The following is a 16,207-nucleotide window of genomic DNA, read 5'->3' on the forward strand; positions in this document are numbered from 1 at the left end:
GTGTTTAAGCTGTTGTTCAGCCTCCTGCCACTAGCTGGGGCTGCAGCTCTGGTTAGCAGCTATCACCATAATGCTCTACTACCCAGATGTAAACACCTGTTACGTGTTTTGTTGTACATTTGTAAGGCTGGGAAGCGCTGGGAGCACTCAACTTAGAGGTGACGTTGTTCAGAGCTCCAAGTTCCGACTTTCAGTGTAAATTGAACACACCGTAAGGCACAGCTCTCTCACTCAGTCCCAAGCAGCAAACTCCGGTCTCAAATGATGAAGCCAATGCTGAAGTGTTATAAACTGCAATACATCGAAAATCCGCTTGAGGCTGGCTGCAGAAACACCGGAAACCACATAGATATGAATGGGAAAAAGACGATCTTTGCAGCATTAATAAACATGTTTACAGCCTGGTTCAAAAAACGGCTTGGCCCTACAACGCTAATCTCTCTAATGGCACAGACTGTACGGGGGGTGAATTTTTTTCTAACGTGACGGTTCAGAAGATATTAAGATTACGAGTTTTGCCCAAATAAGGACATGACTGACGTGACTCCCGGTCGGAAACACACAGCCATTGGCTAAGAGACTCACACTACGTCACACTCTGCCTAGTTGAGTTCCGCATTACCAATATGGCTGCTGCCGTCGATTTGCTTCAAAACAGCTCTCAGGAACAGATGAGTGACGTCACGGATACTACGTCCATATTTTATACAGTCTATGATCAGTCCCCAGGGTCCTAAAGAGGAACTGGTAGCTGCCTGCGCCGGTGCCTGTGGCGGTGATCAGACCATTGTCTACAATGACAGACAGGTGATCAATAAATAAACAAAATGAAGAAACAAAAAACAATCAGTGCGTTTTTAAAACAAACTACGCCTGTTGTCTGTTGACTTTTCCAGATGTGGCAGATAATCGTTTTGTAATGTTGAGTAGTAGCTATTCTGACAATAAGCTAATAGCTAGTTTGACAATAATAAATTATACATTTGCTCTTACCTGAAGTACGCTAAATGTAAAATAGAAGCCTTTTTAGGCTGTACGTGAATAGTTTTAAAGGTGACATATCATGCAAAATTGACTTTTTAATGGTTCTTTACCTGAAATATGTGTCCCTGTCTACAAACCCCCCGAGAATGAAAAAAATCCATTCTGCCCCTGTTCTGATTTCTCCACCTTTCTGTAAATGTGTGTGAAACGAGCCGTTTCAGACTTCCGTGTTTTTGTTACGTAACAACAATATCCGATCTGTCACGGAGTCAGAGCTCGGAGCTTGTTCAGCCCATAGACTGTATAAAATAATACTGAATCCCTCCTCCGTTTTTCATTACCTGCACAAATGTGTGCTAACAAGGAGCTTAGGAGGGAGGCATGCTAGTTGTAGGCTGTCTTAATAAACACAGAGGTCGGTTTTACTCCCCACGTCTGCAGATTTGAAGATCTAGTGGATGATTTTTATTTATCATGGATAAGTGCTAGCGCTAATTGGCATAGCCACATAGCTACATGTTCATAGCTGTAGCTGTAGCTGTAGCTGTGTACCAAGACACACGTCGACATACTGATAAATAAAACAACAAGAAACACTAAATCTGTGACCAATCCTTCAGAAAGGTCCTGCTACAGGCGCCTCTCCGTCAGGATCAGATTCTGGATCAGATTCAGAGGGTTGAAGTAACGCCATCTCTGAGCAGCCATGTATATTCAGCCAACATGTAATATTAGATCAACGTGCTGGACAGCCGAGGCACATCCACTTCCTGAGGGGGCGTGGTCAGAGGGAAAACAGAGTGTTCTGAGGAGGGCTGAAGAAGAGGGTTTTTCAGGCAGACCAAAATCTGATTTCAAAGTGTTTTTTTGAGCATAAACTTTAAAGACATGTTTTGGGGACCTCTTAGACCAATATATATTGATGAAAAAAGCGTGATATGTCCCCTTTAATGTTAATTTTTTTATTTGTATGTATAATGTTATTTTAATAAGCAACTGTTCAGTGAAACTATAAGATTTAAAATGTTAACACTGTCCTCCTGACCTTCAGGCAATTCCTGGTGACAGTGAGGCAGGCAGTAGTCAGTCAAGAGAGGATCTGCCAGGGACCAGCTAGAGTAGAGAAAGACGACATGAGGAAGGAGGGACAGAAGAAATACAGACAGAAGAAGCAGGGACAGAACAAGTCCCCCCCCCCCCCCGGTTCAAAAATCCCTCTGCACCCCTGGGACTCTTATCCGTAGATTGATTTGACATGACGTGTGATCAGTTTGCCTCTGGTGTAACCATCGTCAAGGGGTTTTGACCAATCAGAATCAAGCATCTTACACAGCTGGAAGATCAGTAAGAGAGCAGGGTAATGATTCCTGTATAATAAACTGCAGTGTGGAGATCCCCACTCTGTCATCTTGAAGCTTTCTGATGCTACCTCTCTCTCTAAGGTCGACTTCTAACTGCTATGCAACCGTTAGCTCTCTCCATCTAAACCAGCCATGTTGTAACAGGCATGTGGACGTTAGTCTTTAAGGGCCTGTGTCCACGAACAGCTGTTTTACCCTTGGAACACTTTTTGTCACAACAATTCCAACACACTTCAGCTTTTTCAGGACCCGGCATCCTGACCGGGGAAATCTTTGGTAGCAACCATTTCTTGTTGCAGTCCTCAAAGTGCTCTTAGTTCAACTTTTGGAGCTTGGTCGCATGTTGACGTTACTTCTCTTTGCATCTTTCCAAGACAAAAAGGCTGCTAAGCTAACAAATCTTACTGTTCTTTGTGTTATTGTAGTTATTCAACATTCAAAAAGGTGCATCTGCAATTATTTGGTTAGCAGACCAGCAAGGCTCCTTGATTCACGCTGCAACCTCCTCAGTTTCTCTTCCTGAGTGTGTGTGTGTGTGTGTGTGTGTGTGTGTGTGTGTGTGTGTGTGTGTGTTGTATGTCGGTGTGTGTCTTTGTGTGTTCGCAGCACACAGGACTGGTGTGGGGTCAGCTCTCTCAGCGTGGTACTCACAGTGTAGCAAAGGTCAACAGCGCTGTTATCACTTGAACATGATCGGGCCTCGCAGAGAGGGGGTGAGATACAGAGGAGAGAGAGGGGGAGCGCTCCCCTCCCCCACACTCATTCAGACTCTTATAATTGCCCGCTTTAATTGGAGGCCTCTTAACGACCAGTGACTGGACCAGCCAATCATTCACACTAGGTGTCCGTGTGTGTGTGTGTGTGTGTTCGTGTGTGTTCGTGTGTGTGTGTTGCTGCGGGCCCTTTAGAAGCAGAGTTGATTGGGCCAGATGGGGTCAAGTTAAGGGGGAAGAGGAACGCACACACACTGCATTAAAATGTGGAGTATGTTCTTTAGGCAATCAATGAGAGAAAACGCTCTCTCAGGAAATAAACGGAGCGGGAGCTGGAAATGTGAAAAATAAGGATGATGATATGAGATCACTGTGAAGATCACTAAGACGATTACACACCGCCTGCCTTTACATTCAGAGGGACTTAAACATCCTGGACCATGGCGGTTTGCAGACGACATTTCAGCTGCAGAGCCTCTTTTTGGGTTGAGTTAGTTTTTGAAAGTGACCATCAATTATTAACACTCCATTTCTTTTCATTCCTTTCTGTCGTATTTAGTTAAGACAGAACCTGAACTGGAAACAGGAAGCCTCAGTTCAAAAATACATTTATGTTTGAGTCTGTGTGACACACTTTTGATGTTGATTATCATTGCTGATGTTTTGCTGAGCTGTACCCTGATTGTTTGTGACTTATTTTAGTTATTTAGTCAGTAAATGTATTTATTAATATACCTGGGACAATCCACATTACAACAATAGTTTAACTATCAGTGCAGATGTTCTGAAGGTAGTTTGAGAGCTATTTCTGCCATCAGGTGACATTAAATGTTGTCAATTAAAGGCACTATGAGGAGTTTTTCACCAGCTGAGAAACAGACTGAAACCAACACTGATGCCTCTTTATGACCTTCAAAAGCAAACAAAACCATAAACAACAACACTGATACCTTCTCTGTTGTCATTTTTAATGCCTTAAACCACTCAGAGGGGGTAGTTGTCGGACAACATGATTGACATTTTGCTTTAGAAACATCCTTTTTCGACTGTTTTCATGGTAAATAATCTCATCCAGTGATACATCTGGCTGTTAAAAGACAGCATGGTGAGGTTTTTGTTGAAAACACTACTTTTGCATGTACAGAATAAGAAATAAGAGGTATCACTGTGTCCACAATGGAGCGCCTAAATTGATATAAATCAAAAGTTCCTCACAGCAGCTTTAATGTGCGTTTGAATTCAACAGATTAAAAATGCAAAACAAAACTTTTTACCTTATTTTATAGGACTGAGCTCCAGAAAAAATAATGAATGGACCCAAAATATGTTTCTCTCTGTTTCTACTGTTCATAGGTGTTGGAGGTATTTACATCGTTTCATATATTTGATTATTTTACTTTAATTAATTCATTTATTGTTGCTTCATTTAAGGTAAATATGGGATTAAGTTTGATGCCTTAGGTGTTATTAAGTAACCTGTCTACTCACTTTTATAGGTTGGTAGTTTTGCAGAGGGTGGCGTGTATATAGATGGGAGGGTAATGTAGGAGCGGCAGACACGGATGAAGGTGAATGGTTTTTTTTACCGGGAGATGTGAGAGAGAAAACGCTACCTATAGTTTGAACGAAGCTCTTTTTGTTGTTTTGATAAAATACCAAAGAAACTGCAACTCTTGGCTGAACATGAACAATCTTTGGATCCCGTGTACGATCCACTCTCCCCGTGCCCCAGGGTCAGTTTCAGTTTGAGTTTTGGTTTTTATAAAGTTGACAAGGTCAAGTAGCCACTACAATAGTTTTATTTATTTATTTATTTATTGCACATATAAAATAACAAAAAAAACATTGCTGTTCAATAACACGAGCAAAGATATAACAGGTAAATTCAATCATAAAACTAACCACTACCATGTTATGTGCAGGAGGAGCCAATAAAGCTCTAACAGGCTTGTCGAGTGGCCCTCCAAAGAAAACAATCAACACAAAGACAAGGTATCAATGTAGAACAGAATATCTACATACAAATTTTAAAAAAGATAAATGAGAGGGAGTGATAGGTTTGTGTATGTTTATCTTGAGATTCTCATCCCTACTGTTCATTTGCAATAAATAACAACAGGCTAATATAACAGAGGGCTGATGCTGTTTTTTGCAGACTTTAAACAATGCAACAAAAAAAAAAGAATCATACCACTACAGTCTGGAAATCGGTATTTAGTGCAATTTTTCTTTCATGCATTCTGGCGTGCTCTCCTTCAGTCTTTCATTGCATCGTTAGGTGTAGCTATGACGCTCTCAACTGAAATTTAAGAAGCTCATCTTTGTGTGACGGTATCTCAGGTGGTCACCAAATCAGAACCTTGTTTAGAAGAAAGAATAGTACCTTTGTTTAAATTCAACACACACTGGAATAGATTTGTTTCCATACATGCTGAGATAATGATTTAAGAGATATTTGATGTGGGCACAAAAAAATGAGTCAGCTGCAAACCATGACTCAGCAAACAGCAGATTTTACATTAACGTTAATTCTGCAGATTTAAAGACCTTTTATTTCAGAACTAGTTTTAGTTTATGAAGTTCAGTATGTTGGGAAGCGCATTTGTTTTGTGCTGTTTTAAAGTTTTATTTTTCAAAGTTTTACTCCAAGATTTGACTCATGTGCACACGTTAAAGCTGCTGTACGAAACTTTTAGTTAGTGGCGATTTTGGCGCCCCCTGTGGGCAGAAGCGTACATCTCATCTCTTTACTGATCTCGCCCTGTCATGTATGATAATAACCCATCCTGCTCTCTCTTAACAGTGAGATGTGTCACTCTGTAATAGAAGATAACATGCCAGAGTTTTGTTTGTATTCCTAAAACCCTCCACTCTTCTTCACTCGTGTTAATATTTTAATATTTCAGGCAGATGAGCCGGAGAGTCTCACACAGAGCTCGTACAACGGCAGGTCAGCTGAGGTGCTCGTGTTAACGCTATGCTAGTGTTGTGAGAAGGACTAGACAGTGGGAGGTCAGCTGGGGTCACCGTGGCTGTCCTCCACTGTGATAGGCTGTCACCCAGGGGTGAAGGGTCAGGATAATTAGGCATGCAGAATCCCAGCGCCGGTGTTCTAACGAAGCCTGAGCTCGTTAACGCACAGTTTTACACTCAGACCTGCCACCGCGCTGCGCTGCACCGTCACACTCGCACACACACTCACACATGCAGAGTACATGTTTGCACACACACACACACACACACACTTTAAACACAGGCGCACACCTCTGCTTTGTTCTGGGGGTCTGGTACAGGGGCTGTCATCTCTCGAGCGGAGGAGCACCGTGCTCCGCCGCAGGGGAACGAGGGCGATGCAGACTTATGAAAGTTTCACATATTGAAGTATCCAGTCGAGTTTCTAAATTAGGATAAAAACACAAAACGAGAGCGAGGAAATGTTTGTAGAACTTAACTTTTCTGTGCGCTACTCTGCTGAATTTAAGAGCATCAGAGATATCAGTGTGAGCTCATGTAGAGAGAATACGGCCCTACACATGAAGCAGTGTTGCTTCTATTGAGCTCTAACACACACAGATGCAACAAACATACATACAAAGAGTAAAGCGTGTGTGTGTGTGTGTGTGTGTGTGTGTGTGTGTGTGTGTGTGTGTGTGTGTGTGTGTGTGTGTGTGTGTGTGTGTGTGTGTGTGCGTCTCTGTGTGTGTGTGTCATTGTGTGAGTGTGCTTTGTTGCTTCTGCCAGGCCGGCCAGCTGGCTCACACCAAAACACAACCTGGATGTGTTTGTTAGCTGTTGACGGCCATCTGTGTGTTTGATTTATTCTGTAATATAGATTCATGACATATGGTCCCGTTTCAAACGCCCAATGTCAGAACGGTTCCCCTTCTTTTGTTATTTCACATCAGTGTTAGCGTTCAGAAAACAACGCGACAATGAGGATTTAAGAATGTGTCTCAGCACGTGTTGAGAGTCTTCTGGATCCTGATTAGTCCTTGATTATTCATAGATCTGGTTGCAGCAGGCCTTAAAGGGATAGTTCAGTGTTTTTGAAGTGGGGTTGTATGAGTTTTATGTCGCTAGGCTTCAGATTTCTGCCACATAATTTAGCCAAAGTTGAAGGACTCTGACCCGAGCACTCATCTCGGATTAGGTGTACGCTGCACCAGGGATTTTTTTAGCACTTCACTTTGCCGCCAGAAAGCCTGTTTATTAAGGCGCTATTTGTGGACACAACACAGACGTGCTCTTCCGCCTGTGAGTGGACATAAAACTTATACAACCCCCCCTCAAAAACACTGAAATATCCCCTTAATGTGTTGCCTTCTTGCAGTGTTGTGCACGTCCTTAATATTTTATCTGCATCAATATTCTTTTCCAGTAGAGCCTCCTTTACTTCAGTCTGAATCCCTTAATCACTGACATTTACTAAACTACATGAATTACTGTATTCCACTGTAGAATTATAGACAGGTATTAAGTGTAAAAGACAAGACAATCTGCAGCTATGACAACTTAGAAACACACATTTAACTCTCCAATCTGTCAGCTGAATATGTGGCTAAATGATCTGACTTTAACGCCCCGATAGACAAGGAGCATCCCATAAATTTAAAGAGCTGAGGGTAAACAAACACTGAACAAATCAACACTAAAAGCTACATCTCTCTAAAACCAGCCCAGCCCATTGGGGTCTGTCCTGATTCAATCATGAAACTCCTTCAAATGTTCACAACAGCTGCTTCATAGGTACCTCTAACTACATCTGGATTACTAGACGCATAAGCCATGCTGAATGCACCACAGATGCTGTAAACCTGATTTCGGCTACAGTAAACACAGCACTCGGTAACTTTCGATACTTCTTAGATGCTGCAGGAGTGTGAGCGGTCGTTCAATACCTCCAGAGAGAATGACATTCACGTTCAGGTTCACATTCATGTTCCTGAGCTGCAAACAAGCAGCAACCTCCAATCTTAAAATATGAAGCCCATGCAGAAGTGCTAAAAACTGCAGTTCATGAAGCGTCCACTAGAGGCTGGCTGCAGAAACATCAGAAACCATAAACACACCAATTCAAAGAAGACTATCTTTACAGCAGAAATAAACATGTTTACAGCCTGGTTCAAAAAACTGTTTAGGTCTGAGCTAACCTTTCTCTTGGCACACACGGTACGGAGGGATTTTTTTTAACACTCAGTATTTTTGAAGATATTAAGTGTACAAGTTTTGCACAAATAAGGGCATAACTGACTTGGTTGACAGGCAGGCACCCTGCAGCTGTTAACGAAAAGGCTACAGGTCCGCCTCTTTACCTCACACTAGCTCAGACAAAGTTAGGTTGTGTTCAGCATTTCCAATATGGCTCCCACCGACCATAGGGTTCAAAACAGATGGGTGACCTCAGGGATACTACGTCCATTTACTATACCGTCTCTGGTCTGAAAACTGTGCTGTTCAGTTCACCATTCACCAAAATATGAGTGCATTTATTTTAGCACATTCTCACACACTACTTACTTCAGTGATGATTAAAGATGAAGGTCAGGTTGGATGAATAAAAGAAGGCAGGAGAGTGAGTATTTAGGAATAGGTTGGGGTTTGAATTCTCAAGAGTTTCTCACTGAAGGTCAAACTGAAGATCTCAAACTTTCACACTTTCGCTCTCACATATTTTACCAGTTTTTCCAGAGTGTGTGTCTCTTTTGAGTGTGCGTCTCTTTTTTCACCTTCTTGTATGTTCATCCAGCGCCTTAATGTGGCTTTCAAAGGAACCCTCAGTTGGTGTGGATTTAAGAGCTTAAAAAAAAGAAATTCCACATATCCACGAGGAAATTCCATGAGGAAATTCACTTTCCAGCAGTATGAAATATTAATCTCTCTCTGAGTGTGTTTGGGCTTCTGTACGTTGGAGACTGAGCTTGAATTCATTGAAGGAGAGCTGCGGGTTAGTCTCCACTCTGCTCTGATGTCTGACTGTTTAACCTCAAATGTTGCCTGTCCTGTGTGTGTGTCTCCGCAGATTCTTCCTCAAGTTTTTCCTCAAGTGCAACCAGAACTGCTTAAAAAACGCAGGCAACCCCCGAGACATGAGGAGGTTCCAGGTAAAAACCAGCACACTGTATATTTCATCTCCCTCATGTGTCTGCATGTCCTCTCTCTCTCTTTCTCTTGTTTCCTCTGCACACAACACATAAAGCACACAGAGCTGTATGGCTATTGTAACAAGGAAGCACGGGAATGTGCGTGTGTGTGTTCCTGTGTGAGTAAATAAGCTATCAGCGCCTTTACAGGAAACATGAGATCCTGACCCCGACGAGTCAGAACATAAATATACACACAATGCAGGGAGGCGAGGAGGGCGGCGTTAGAACGAGAGAGAGGAAAGAAACTGCAAGAAACAAAGAGAGAAAGAAAGTAAAGTGAAAAGAAGAAAGAGGCGAGAGGTTGTGAGTAAGATTTAAGGCCGTGCAGTCTTTATTATTTCCTTATCTTGGCTGCTACAACACAATCAGGAAGACACCACTTGAGTCTGAGTGGAGATAGTGGACGCCCAGGAGATACTGATAGATTTATTACCATGGCACGTGTACGCGCGTGTGTGTGTGTGTGTGTGTGTGTGTGTGTGTTTCTCCTGGTTTCCTCTTAGATGAATATTTGTTGTGTCCATGCTTTAAGTGTATCTATGTGTGTGTGTGTAAGATATTGGACACAGAGGGAGTCACACAGCGTGTGTGTGACAGTATCTGCGCCTCTAATTGTGCAGCTCTATTGTAGTGGAACCAGAGGAGACAGCTCTGTTTCCCTGGGAGATAATTAAGGGCCGGACCCATCAGGAACTATTGAACGGAGGAGGATAGACACCACACACACACACACACACACACACACACACACACACACACACACACATACATATAAAGTGGCTAAGTGTGTGTGGAGTGTGATGGTAATAGCAGTGATAACGGGTTACATTTAAAGAGCTTTTCACACTTTCACGCTTTTAACTCCTCCTCGCGTTGATCCCTCGACCCCCAACTTTGTAACTCCTTATTCCTCCTTCTCTTTTTTTCTTTCTCCTCGCCCTCTCCGCTTCTCGTCCTCCAATGTTCTTTTCCTCTCGTTCTTTCTCCCGCCTCACCCAACTCCCTCCATGCTTTCCCTCAGGTGGTCGTATCAACTACGGTGAGCGTGGAGGGCCACGTCCTGTCCGTCTCTGACAACATGTTCGTCCACAACAACTCCAAACATGGCCGACGGGCCCGCAGGCTCGACCCCGTGGAAGGAACTCAGTCCTACCTAGAACATGGTAACACAAGAGTGTGTGTGTGTGTGTGTGTGTGTGTGTGTGTGTGTCTGTGTGTTAGTGTGTGTGTGGGTGTCTCTGTCTGTGTGTGAATCTGTGTGAGTGCAAGCAGCATGGCCACCAGATGGTTGATGGTTTAATCCTATCAGGTGATTCCTGCCCCTCCATCTGGCTAATCCAACCCACTACACACACACACACACACACACACACACACACACACACACACACACACACACACACACACACACACACACACACACAATGCATGGTGTGTTGCTCTGTTTGTGTGTGTGTGTGTGAATCTAATATCATTATGATTCTTCTTCACAAACACACCCAGACTATGGGATGTTGTTGTAATTCAGATGAAGGCTGATAATCAGACACACACACACACATACACACACACACACACACACACACACACACACACACACACACACACACACACACACACACACACACACACACACACACACACTTTCATTTTCTGACAGATGAGCTTTTATTTTGGGGACACAGGATCGGATATAAGCTCACACACACACGACGCTCACACAATGCTGAAGTGACATAAAGCCGACTGTATCCATTCTGTCTGCAGCATTAAGACACTTAAACCCTCTGTGTGTGTGTTTTCATCTGTTTCATATCATCACTTTAGAAATGAGCGCCCCTGATCTCGCCTCAGTCCGGCTTTTGGATCAAAATAAGAGCGCAGGTTCTGTCACAGCGATAGAGTCACAGCACAGTCATTATAAATACAAGAATAAGAACAACAACATCTTCATCTTCACACAATCATCAGACCATTTTTAAAAACAGTTAATTAATTTCCTTCCAGAGTGACTCATCTGTGTCGTACATATCTTTGTTTTTTTGTTTATTTGTGTTTGTGAGAAAACACTGAAGCTTTCAAAGGGTTCGACTGAGTCTCAAGGTCCACTTAAACAGAGACAGCCGAAGTGATGTTTTAATTTTGGAAAACTTTGTTAAATTATTCAGATAATGTGCCTTTTTCCCTGCATGTCAGTGTTTATTCAAGCAGTTTAAAAAGTCCACAAAAAAAGGAATAAATAAGTGTTTATAAATAGTGAAGAGGATAAAAACTCAGCTTCATCTTAAAGTAGAAATCTCACTTCTGAATAACTTAGTGTTTGAAATGTGTGCTGGCAAAGTCCCTCGCCAAAATCTAAGGGTGGAGCGTGAAGAAGAGCTGGGGGATTATTGAAAAAGATGTTATCATGATTGAAATCAAATCATTATTTTATTTAAATTTGAAGGCAGATTTTTAGTCCTGAGTGAAAGTTGAGAAACCAGACAGTTTGTTAGCTTGTATCTGGGATTTTAGTTCTTTGATAAGCTTCTTGAATCCCTCATTTCTGACAGTGCTAACAGGAAGCACTTTTGTGCAAGAGGAGTTTTTTGTGTTTTTTGCATGATTTGATTTAAATTTAAAACAAAGATATATCAAATTCTAAACTGTGTATCAGTTTATAGATTATTGTTTTGAGTAGTGCACCCCCCTTTAAGATTACTAAAGGTCACAGGCTGAGTGATGGTTTCCCACAGTAAGGCAAGAGGATTCTTGAGCCTGGTGGGACAGCTCAGGGTGTTTTTTACCCTTTTCTATCCATTGTTGATCTGTGGTGGAAAGATGAGGAGGGAGGCAGAGGACTCAAGAGGTTATATTGTGGACCAAGGCACCAAAATAAACACATAAAGAAATAAGGAAGTAGAGAAATAAAGAGGTAAATAAATAAAGACAAGGGAAGAAAACAGTGCAGTGAAGGCATCATGGTTATTCAGTGTTCAGTTGTCCTACGGTCGCGGTGGACATTAAACATGTCTTAAATGCACAGCAGAAGTTGTCTCTGTGCTCTTCCTTTACCCACATCCTGAAAGTATATTTAATGAAGTGTGTTAAGTTAATAGTTAGTTCTTCAGTGTCGCTGTCGCTCGTTTCCACTGTGTTCCACTCCAAATGTCTTTAAGCCCCGCCTACCTCTCACCTTGCAACATGATTGGCTGTTCAAAGCCGTCTTCTTCTTCTGTCTCATGTTGGGTGGCAACTAGTGTTTAAGGCTCAGTAGTGTCCCATCACTTTCCAGTGGTTGGGGGGTGTAATTACAGGTTTAATCAAATTTGTATTGAACATTTCGCATATTTATATTGAGAAAAATTACAGCACGATAATTATTGTTATCGAATTATCACCCAGCCCTAGTGTGAAGATGCAACAGGGACGAAAAAGCTTCAAACTAGATTTCCCTTTCTGAATAAAACCAATCATCTTTGCACCCTCGACTTCACTGACCTCCTCCTCTCTTCATCCAGGAGCGGCTCCCTGCATCAAAGCCATCAGCCCCAGCGAGGGCTGGACCACAGGCGGCGCTACGGTCATCATCATCGGAGACAACTTCTTCGACGGTCTCCAGGTGATCTTCGGTACCATGCTGGTGTGGAGCGAGGTCAGTCTGCATGTTGTGTCTGTTTCTGTGCCCCGACTGTTGGAAGTAATTCTATATGAAAACACACTTGTCCTCCTGGTAGCTGTGAGTGTGAGTGTGAGTGTGAGTGTGAGTGTGAGTGTGTGTGTGTGTGTGTGTGTGTGTGTGTGTGTGTGTGTGTGTGTGTGTGTGTGCATTTTGGTCTTGTCTCTAATGAGTCCCCGCCCCTCTCCTCTCTCCCTCCTCGCCTACACTCCCTCTGTCTGTCTCTCTCTGCTGATCAAATCAGCACATTCCTGATAGCCATCACTTTAATGCTCACATACATACATTCACACACACACATACACACACACACACACACACATTCTTACACACACACACACACACACACACACACAGCTCACTATCATCCCCCTGTGCGACTCCTCTACCGAATGTTTATTTGTCTTCTGACTCCACTCACCGTGTGAGTTGAGCGACCGTGGCTCCCTTCCAACAACAACACCAAGTGTGTTTGTGTTTGTATGAGTGTGTGTGCATCCTGGCATACATGGATGAGAGTGTGTGTGTGTGTGAGTGTGTGTGTTAAGAGCTGAGGGGTTTGTTTACAGTGCTGAGAGCCACACTTACACACACTAACATGTGTACAGAGTCTCAGTTGAGTTTAGTTCAGACTGACTCAGCTCTCAGGCGTTTCCTTTTGATGGATTTTGGCCAACAGAATGTTTCATTTGCTCTCAGTCTGATTATTGATTCTGAAGTGAGAATAAACAAATTTTTAAACAAATCTTTTGGTGGAAAGTGATTGCATGTTTGCCAAGTTTTCTTTGTCTGCAGATGTCTCTCCTTCCTGCAGAATCATCTCAAAACCCGGGCCAAATAGTGGAAGCTATTTTTAAAATCCAGCCATAAAAATGTGATGCTAAAGAGTCATGTACAGCTCAATATAGAGATTTATTTTTATTATCTGGTAGTTTTTTTTATACGCAGGGAAAATGTTTTTACTTTTTTTCTGCAGCATCATGCCCTATAAAATTAATATTTTTTAAAGATTATTTTTTGGGCTATTTGCCTTTATTGATGGGACAGCCAGAGAGAGACAGGTTAGGCAAGGCAAGGCAAGTCAGCTTTATTTGTATAGCGCATTTCATACACGAGGGCAACTCAATGTGCTTTACATTAACACATTAAAAGCATTGGAGACATTCAGACAAGCATAAAAGAACATAATTAAAATGACAAATATGATAAAACAGAAAAGAAAAGGAAAATGACAAATATATTAAAAATTACATTAAAATTTTAATTTAAAGTGAGTTAAAATGAGCTAAGATAGGAAGGCAGTGGTAAATAAAAAAGTCTTAATCTGTGATTTAAAAGAGGTGAGAGTTGGAGCAGACCTACAGCTTTCAGGGAGTGTGTTCCAGATATGTGGAGCATAATGACTGAACGCTGCTTCACCATGTTTCCTTCTGACTCTTGGGACTGAAAGCAGACCAGTACCTGATGACCTCAGAGGTCGAGGTGGTTCATAAAGTAGCAGCAGATCAGCCTAAACCATTCAGTGCTTTATAAACCATCAGCAGTATTTTAAAGTCTATTCTCTGACAGACAGGAAGTCAGTGTAGGGATCTAAGAACTGGAGTAATGTGGTCTACTTTGTCGGTCCTTGTTAGGACTCGAGCAGCAGCATTCTGTATGAGCTGCAGCCGTCTGATGGACTTCTTAGGGAGTCCTGTAAAGACCCCGTTACAGTAGTCTAGTCTGCTAAAGATAAATGCATGGACCAGTTTTGTTTTTTTTTGGACCAGTAATGTCAATCAATCAATTAATCAAGCTGTATTTTTAGAGTTCCTTTCATGCAAATCAAATGCATTTTAAAGTTCTTTACAGTGATTGGAAACAAGAAAGATGCAGAAATTAAATGATGGCAAAATATACAACTTATTAAAAAACAAAATAGATCTTGAAGTAGAGACTCATGCACACCAGCAACAAAAAAATATATGTAATTTAAAATTAAGTTACAGCATCAAAATAAAAATAAGAATATAGATAGAAAAAAAAAACATTAAAAAGGGTAAGGATAAAAGTTGAAGATAAAATAAAGGCACTAAAATTATCAATAAAAACTGAGGAAACAAGTAATAAAAAAACAAAAAAATACAGATAATAAAATCAATGTAAAACATTAAAATAATAAAATTATGAAACCCTACGTAAAAACGAAACTGAATAGATCAGTTTTCAGTTTAAATTTCTCAATATTGAGGCGCCGTTGGCCTAGCGGTCTAAGCATGCACCCCATGTACAGAGGTCAGAGTCTTTGTCACAGTGGTCGCATTTTCAACTCTCAGCTGCATGTCTTTGCCAGCTCTCTAATCCCCATATTTCCTGTCTCTCTTCAGCTGTCCTATCAAAGAAATAAATAATGATAAAACAAAATAATAATAATAAGTCAAAATATTAAAGGCCCCCAAAAATATACCTTGCAAAATCATAAAAAAAAAAACAGAAATAGAACAAATATAAAAGCATTAAATGTAACAATATATCCAGGATTTCAATAAATACCTACAGATATAAATTGCATTTTAAGTTCATTCCAGTAATTGAGCAGTTGTTGTTTATTTTGCATGCAAACATGGAACATCTGAGTAAAACTGGAAAATAAGTTTTGCAAAAATCCAAACCACATTAAAACCTTCCAATCCAAAAACTCAAGTAAATATTGCAGAGGAGCTCCTGCAGGACAGCTCAGAGCATTCAGTAATGACCAAAACCAGATCAAGGGTGAGAGTTGAAGCATCAGTTCGTTGATGGTTTACTACAGAGACGTCTTAAAGCATTGTGTAAACCAGCAGTTGTCAAACTGTGGTTCAGAAACCCCCAAGAGTCTTTGAGAGTTTTCCAGGAGTCCCCACTAATTTATGTTCATTATATTACATGACCAAGCAACAGAAGTGTAGGAGGTATGGTGGTTTTGGTCCTGGGTTTGATACTCTCTGTGTCAAAGCATCCTAAAGTAAAAGTCCCATCAGACGTGGACTTCAGGGACGCGGGGATTGTTGGATTTCTGAAGTTGTCTTCTGAAGAGATGTGTAGTAAATTGTTTTGTGCTTCCTTCCTCGTCTAGTTGATCACGCCACACGCCATCCGAGTGCAGACGCCACCCAGACACATCCCCGGGGTCGTGGAGGTCACCCTGTCCTACAAGTCCAAACAGTTCTGCAAAGGCACACCAGGAAGATTCATCTACACAGGTAGGCCGACACACACACAGGCACACACACTTGATTAAAAAACACTCTCCTTACTTCTGTTTCCTTGAGGTCAGTATTTTTTTCACATGTGTTTGTATGTGTAAGAGCCGGTGTCTGGTGTGTTTGT

General features: G+C 41.7%; 1 protein-coding gene across 2 annotated transcripts in view; it reads left to right on the plus strand.

The window, feature by feature from the left end:
• Positions 1-16,207, plus strand: part of LOC117813125 (transcription factor COE1-A-like) — a 130,415-nt gene that overhangs the window by 81,091 nt on the left and 33,117 nt on the right. For both annotated transcript variants that reach the window (XM_034684231.1, XM_034684232.1), the window contains 4 exons: positions 9,078-9,159; positions 10,223-10,364; positions 12,702-12,835; positions 15,954-16,080. In XM_034684231.1, coding sequence (XP_034540122.1) covers positions 9,078-9,159; positions 10,223-10,364; positions 12,702-12,835; positions 15,954-16,080 — 485 coding nt within the window. The remainder of the gene's footprint in view (positions 1-9,077; positions 9,160-10,222; positions 10,365-12,701; positions 12,836-15,953; positions 16,081-16,207) is intronic.

Source organism: Notolabrus celidotus, chromosome 5 (assembly GCF_009762535.1).
Source record: "Notolabrus celidotus isolate fNotCel1 chromosome 5, fNotCel1.pri, whole genome shotgun sequence".
Taxonomy (NCBI): Eukaryota; Metazoa; Chordata; class Actinopteri; order Labriformes; family Labridae; genus Notolabrus; species Notolabrus celidotus.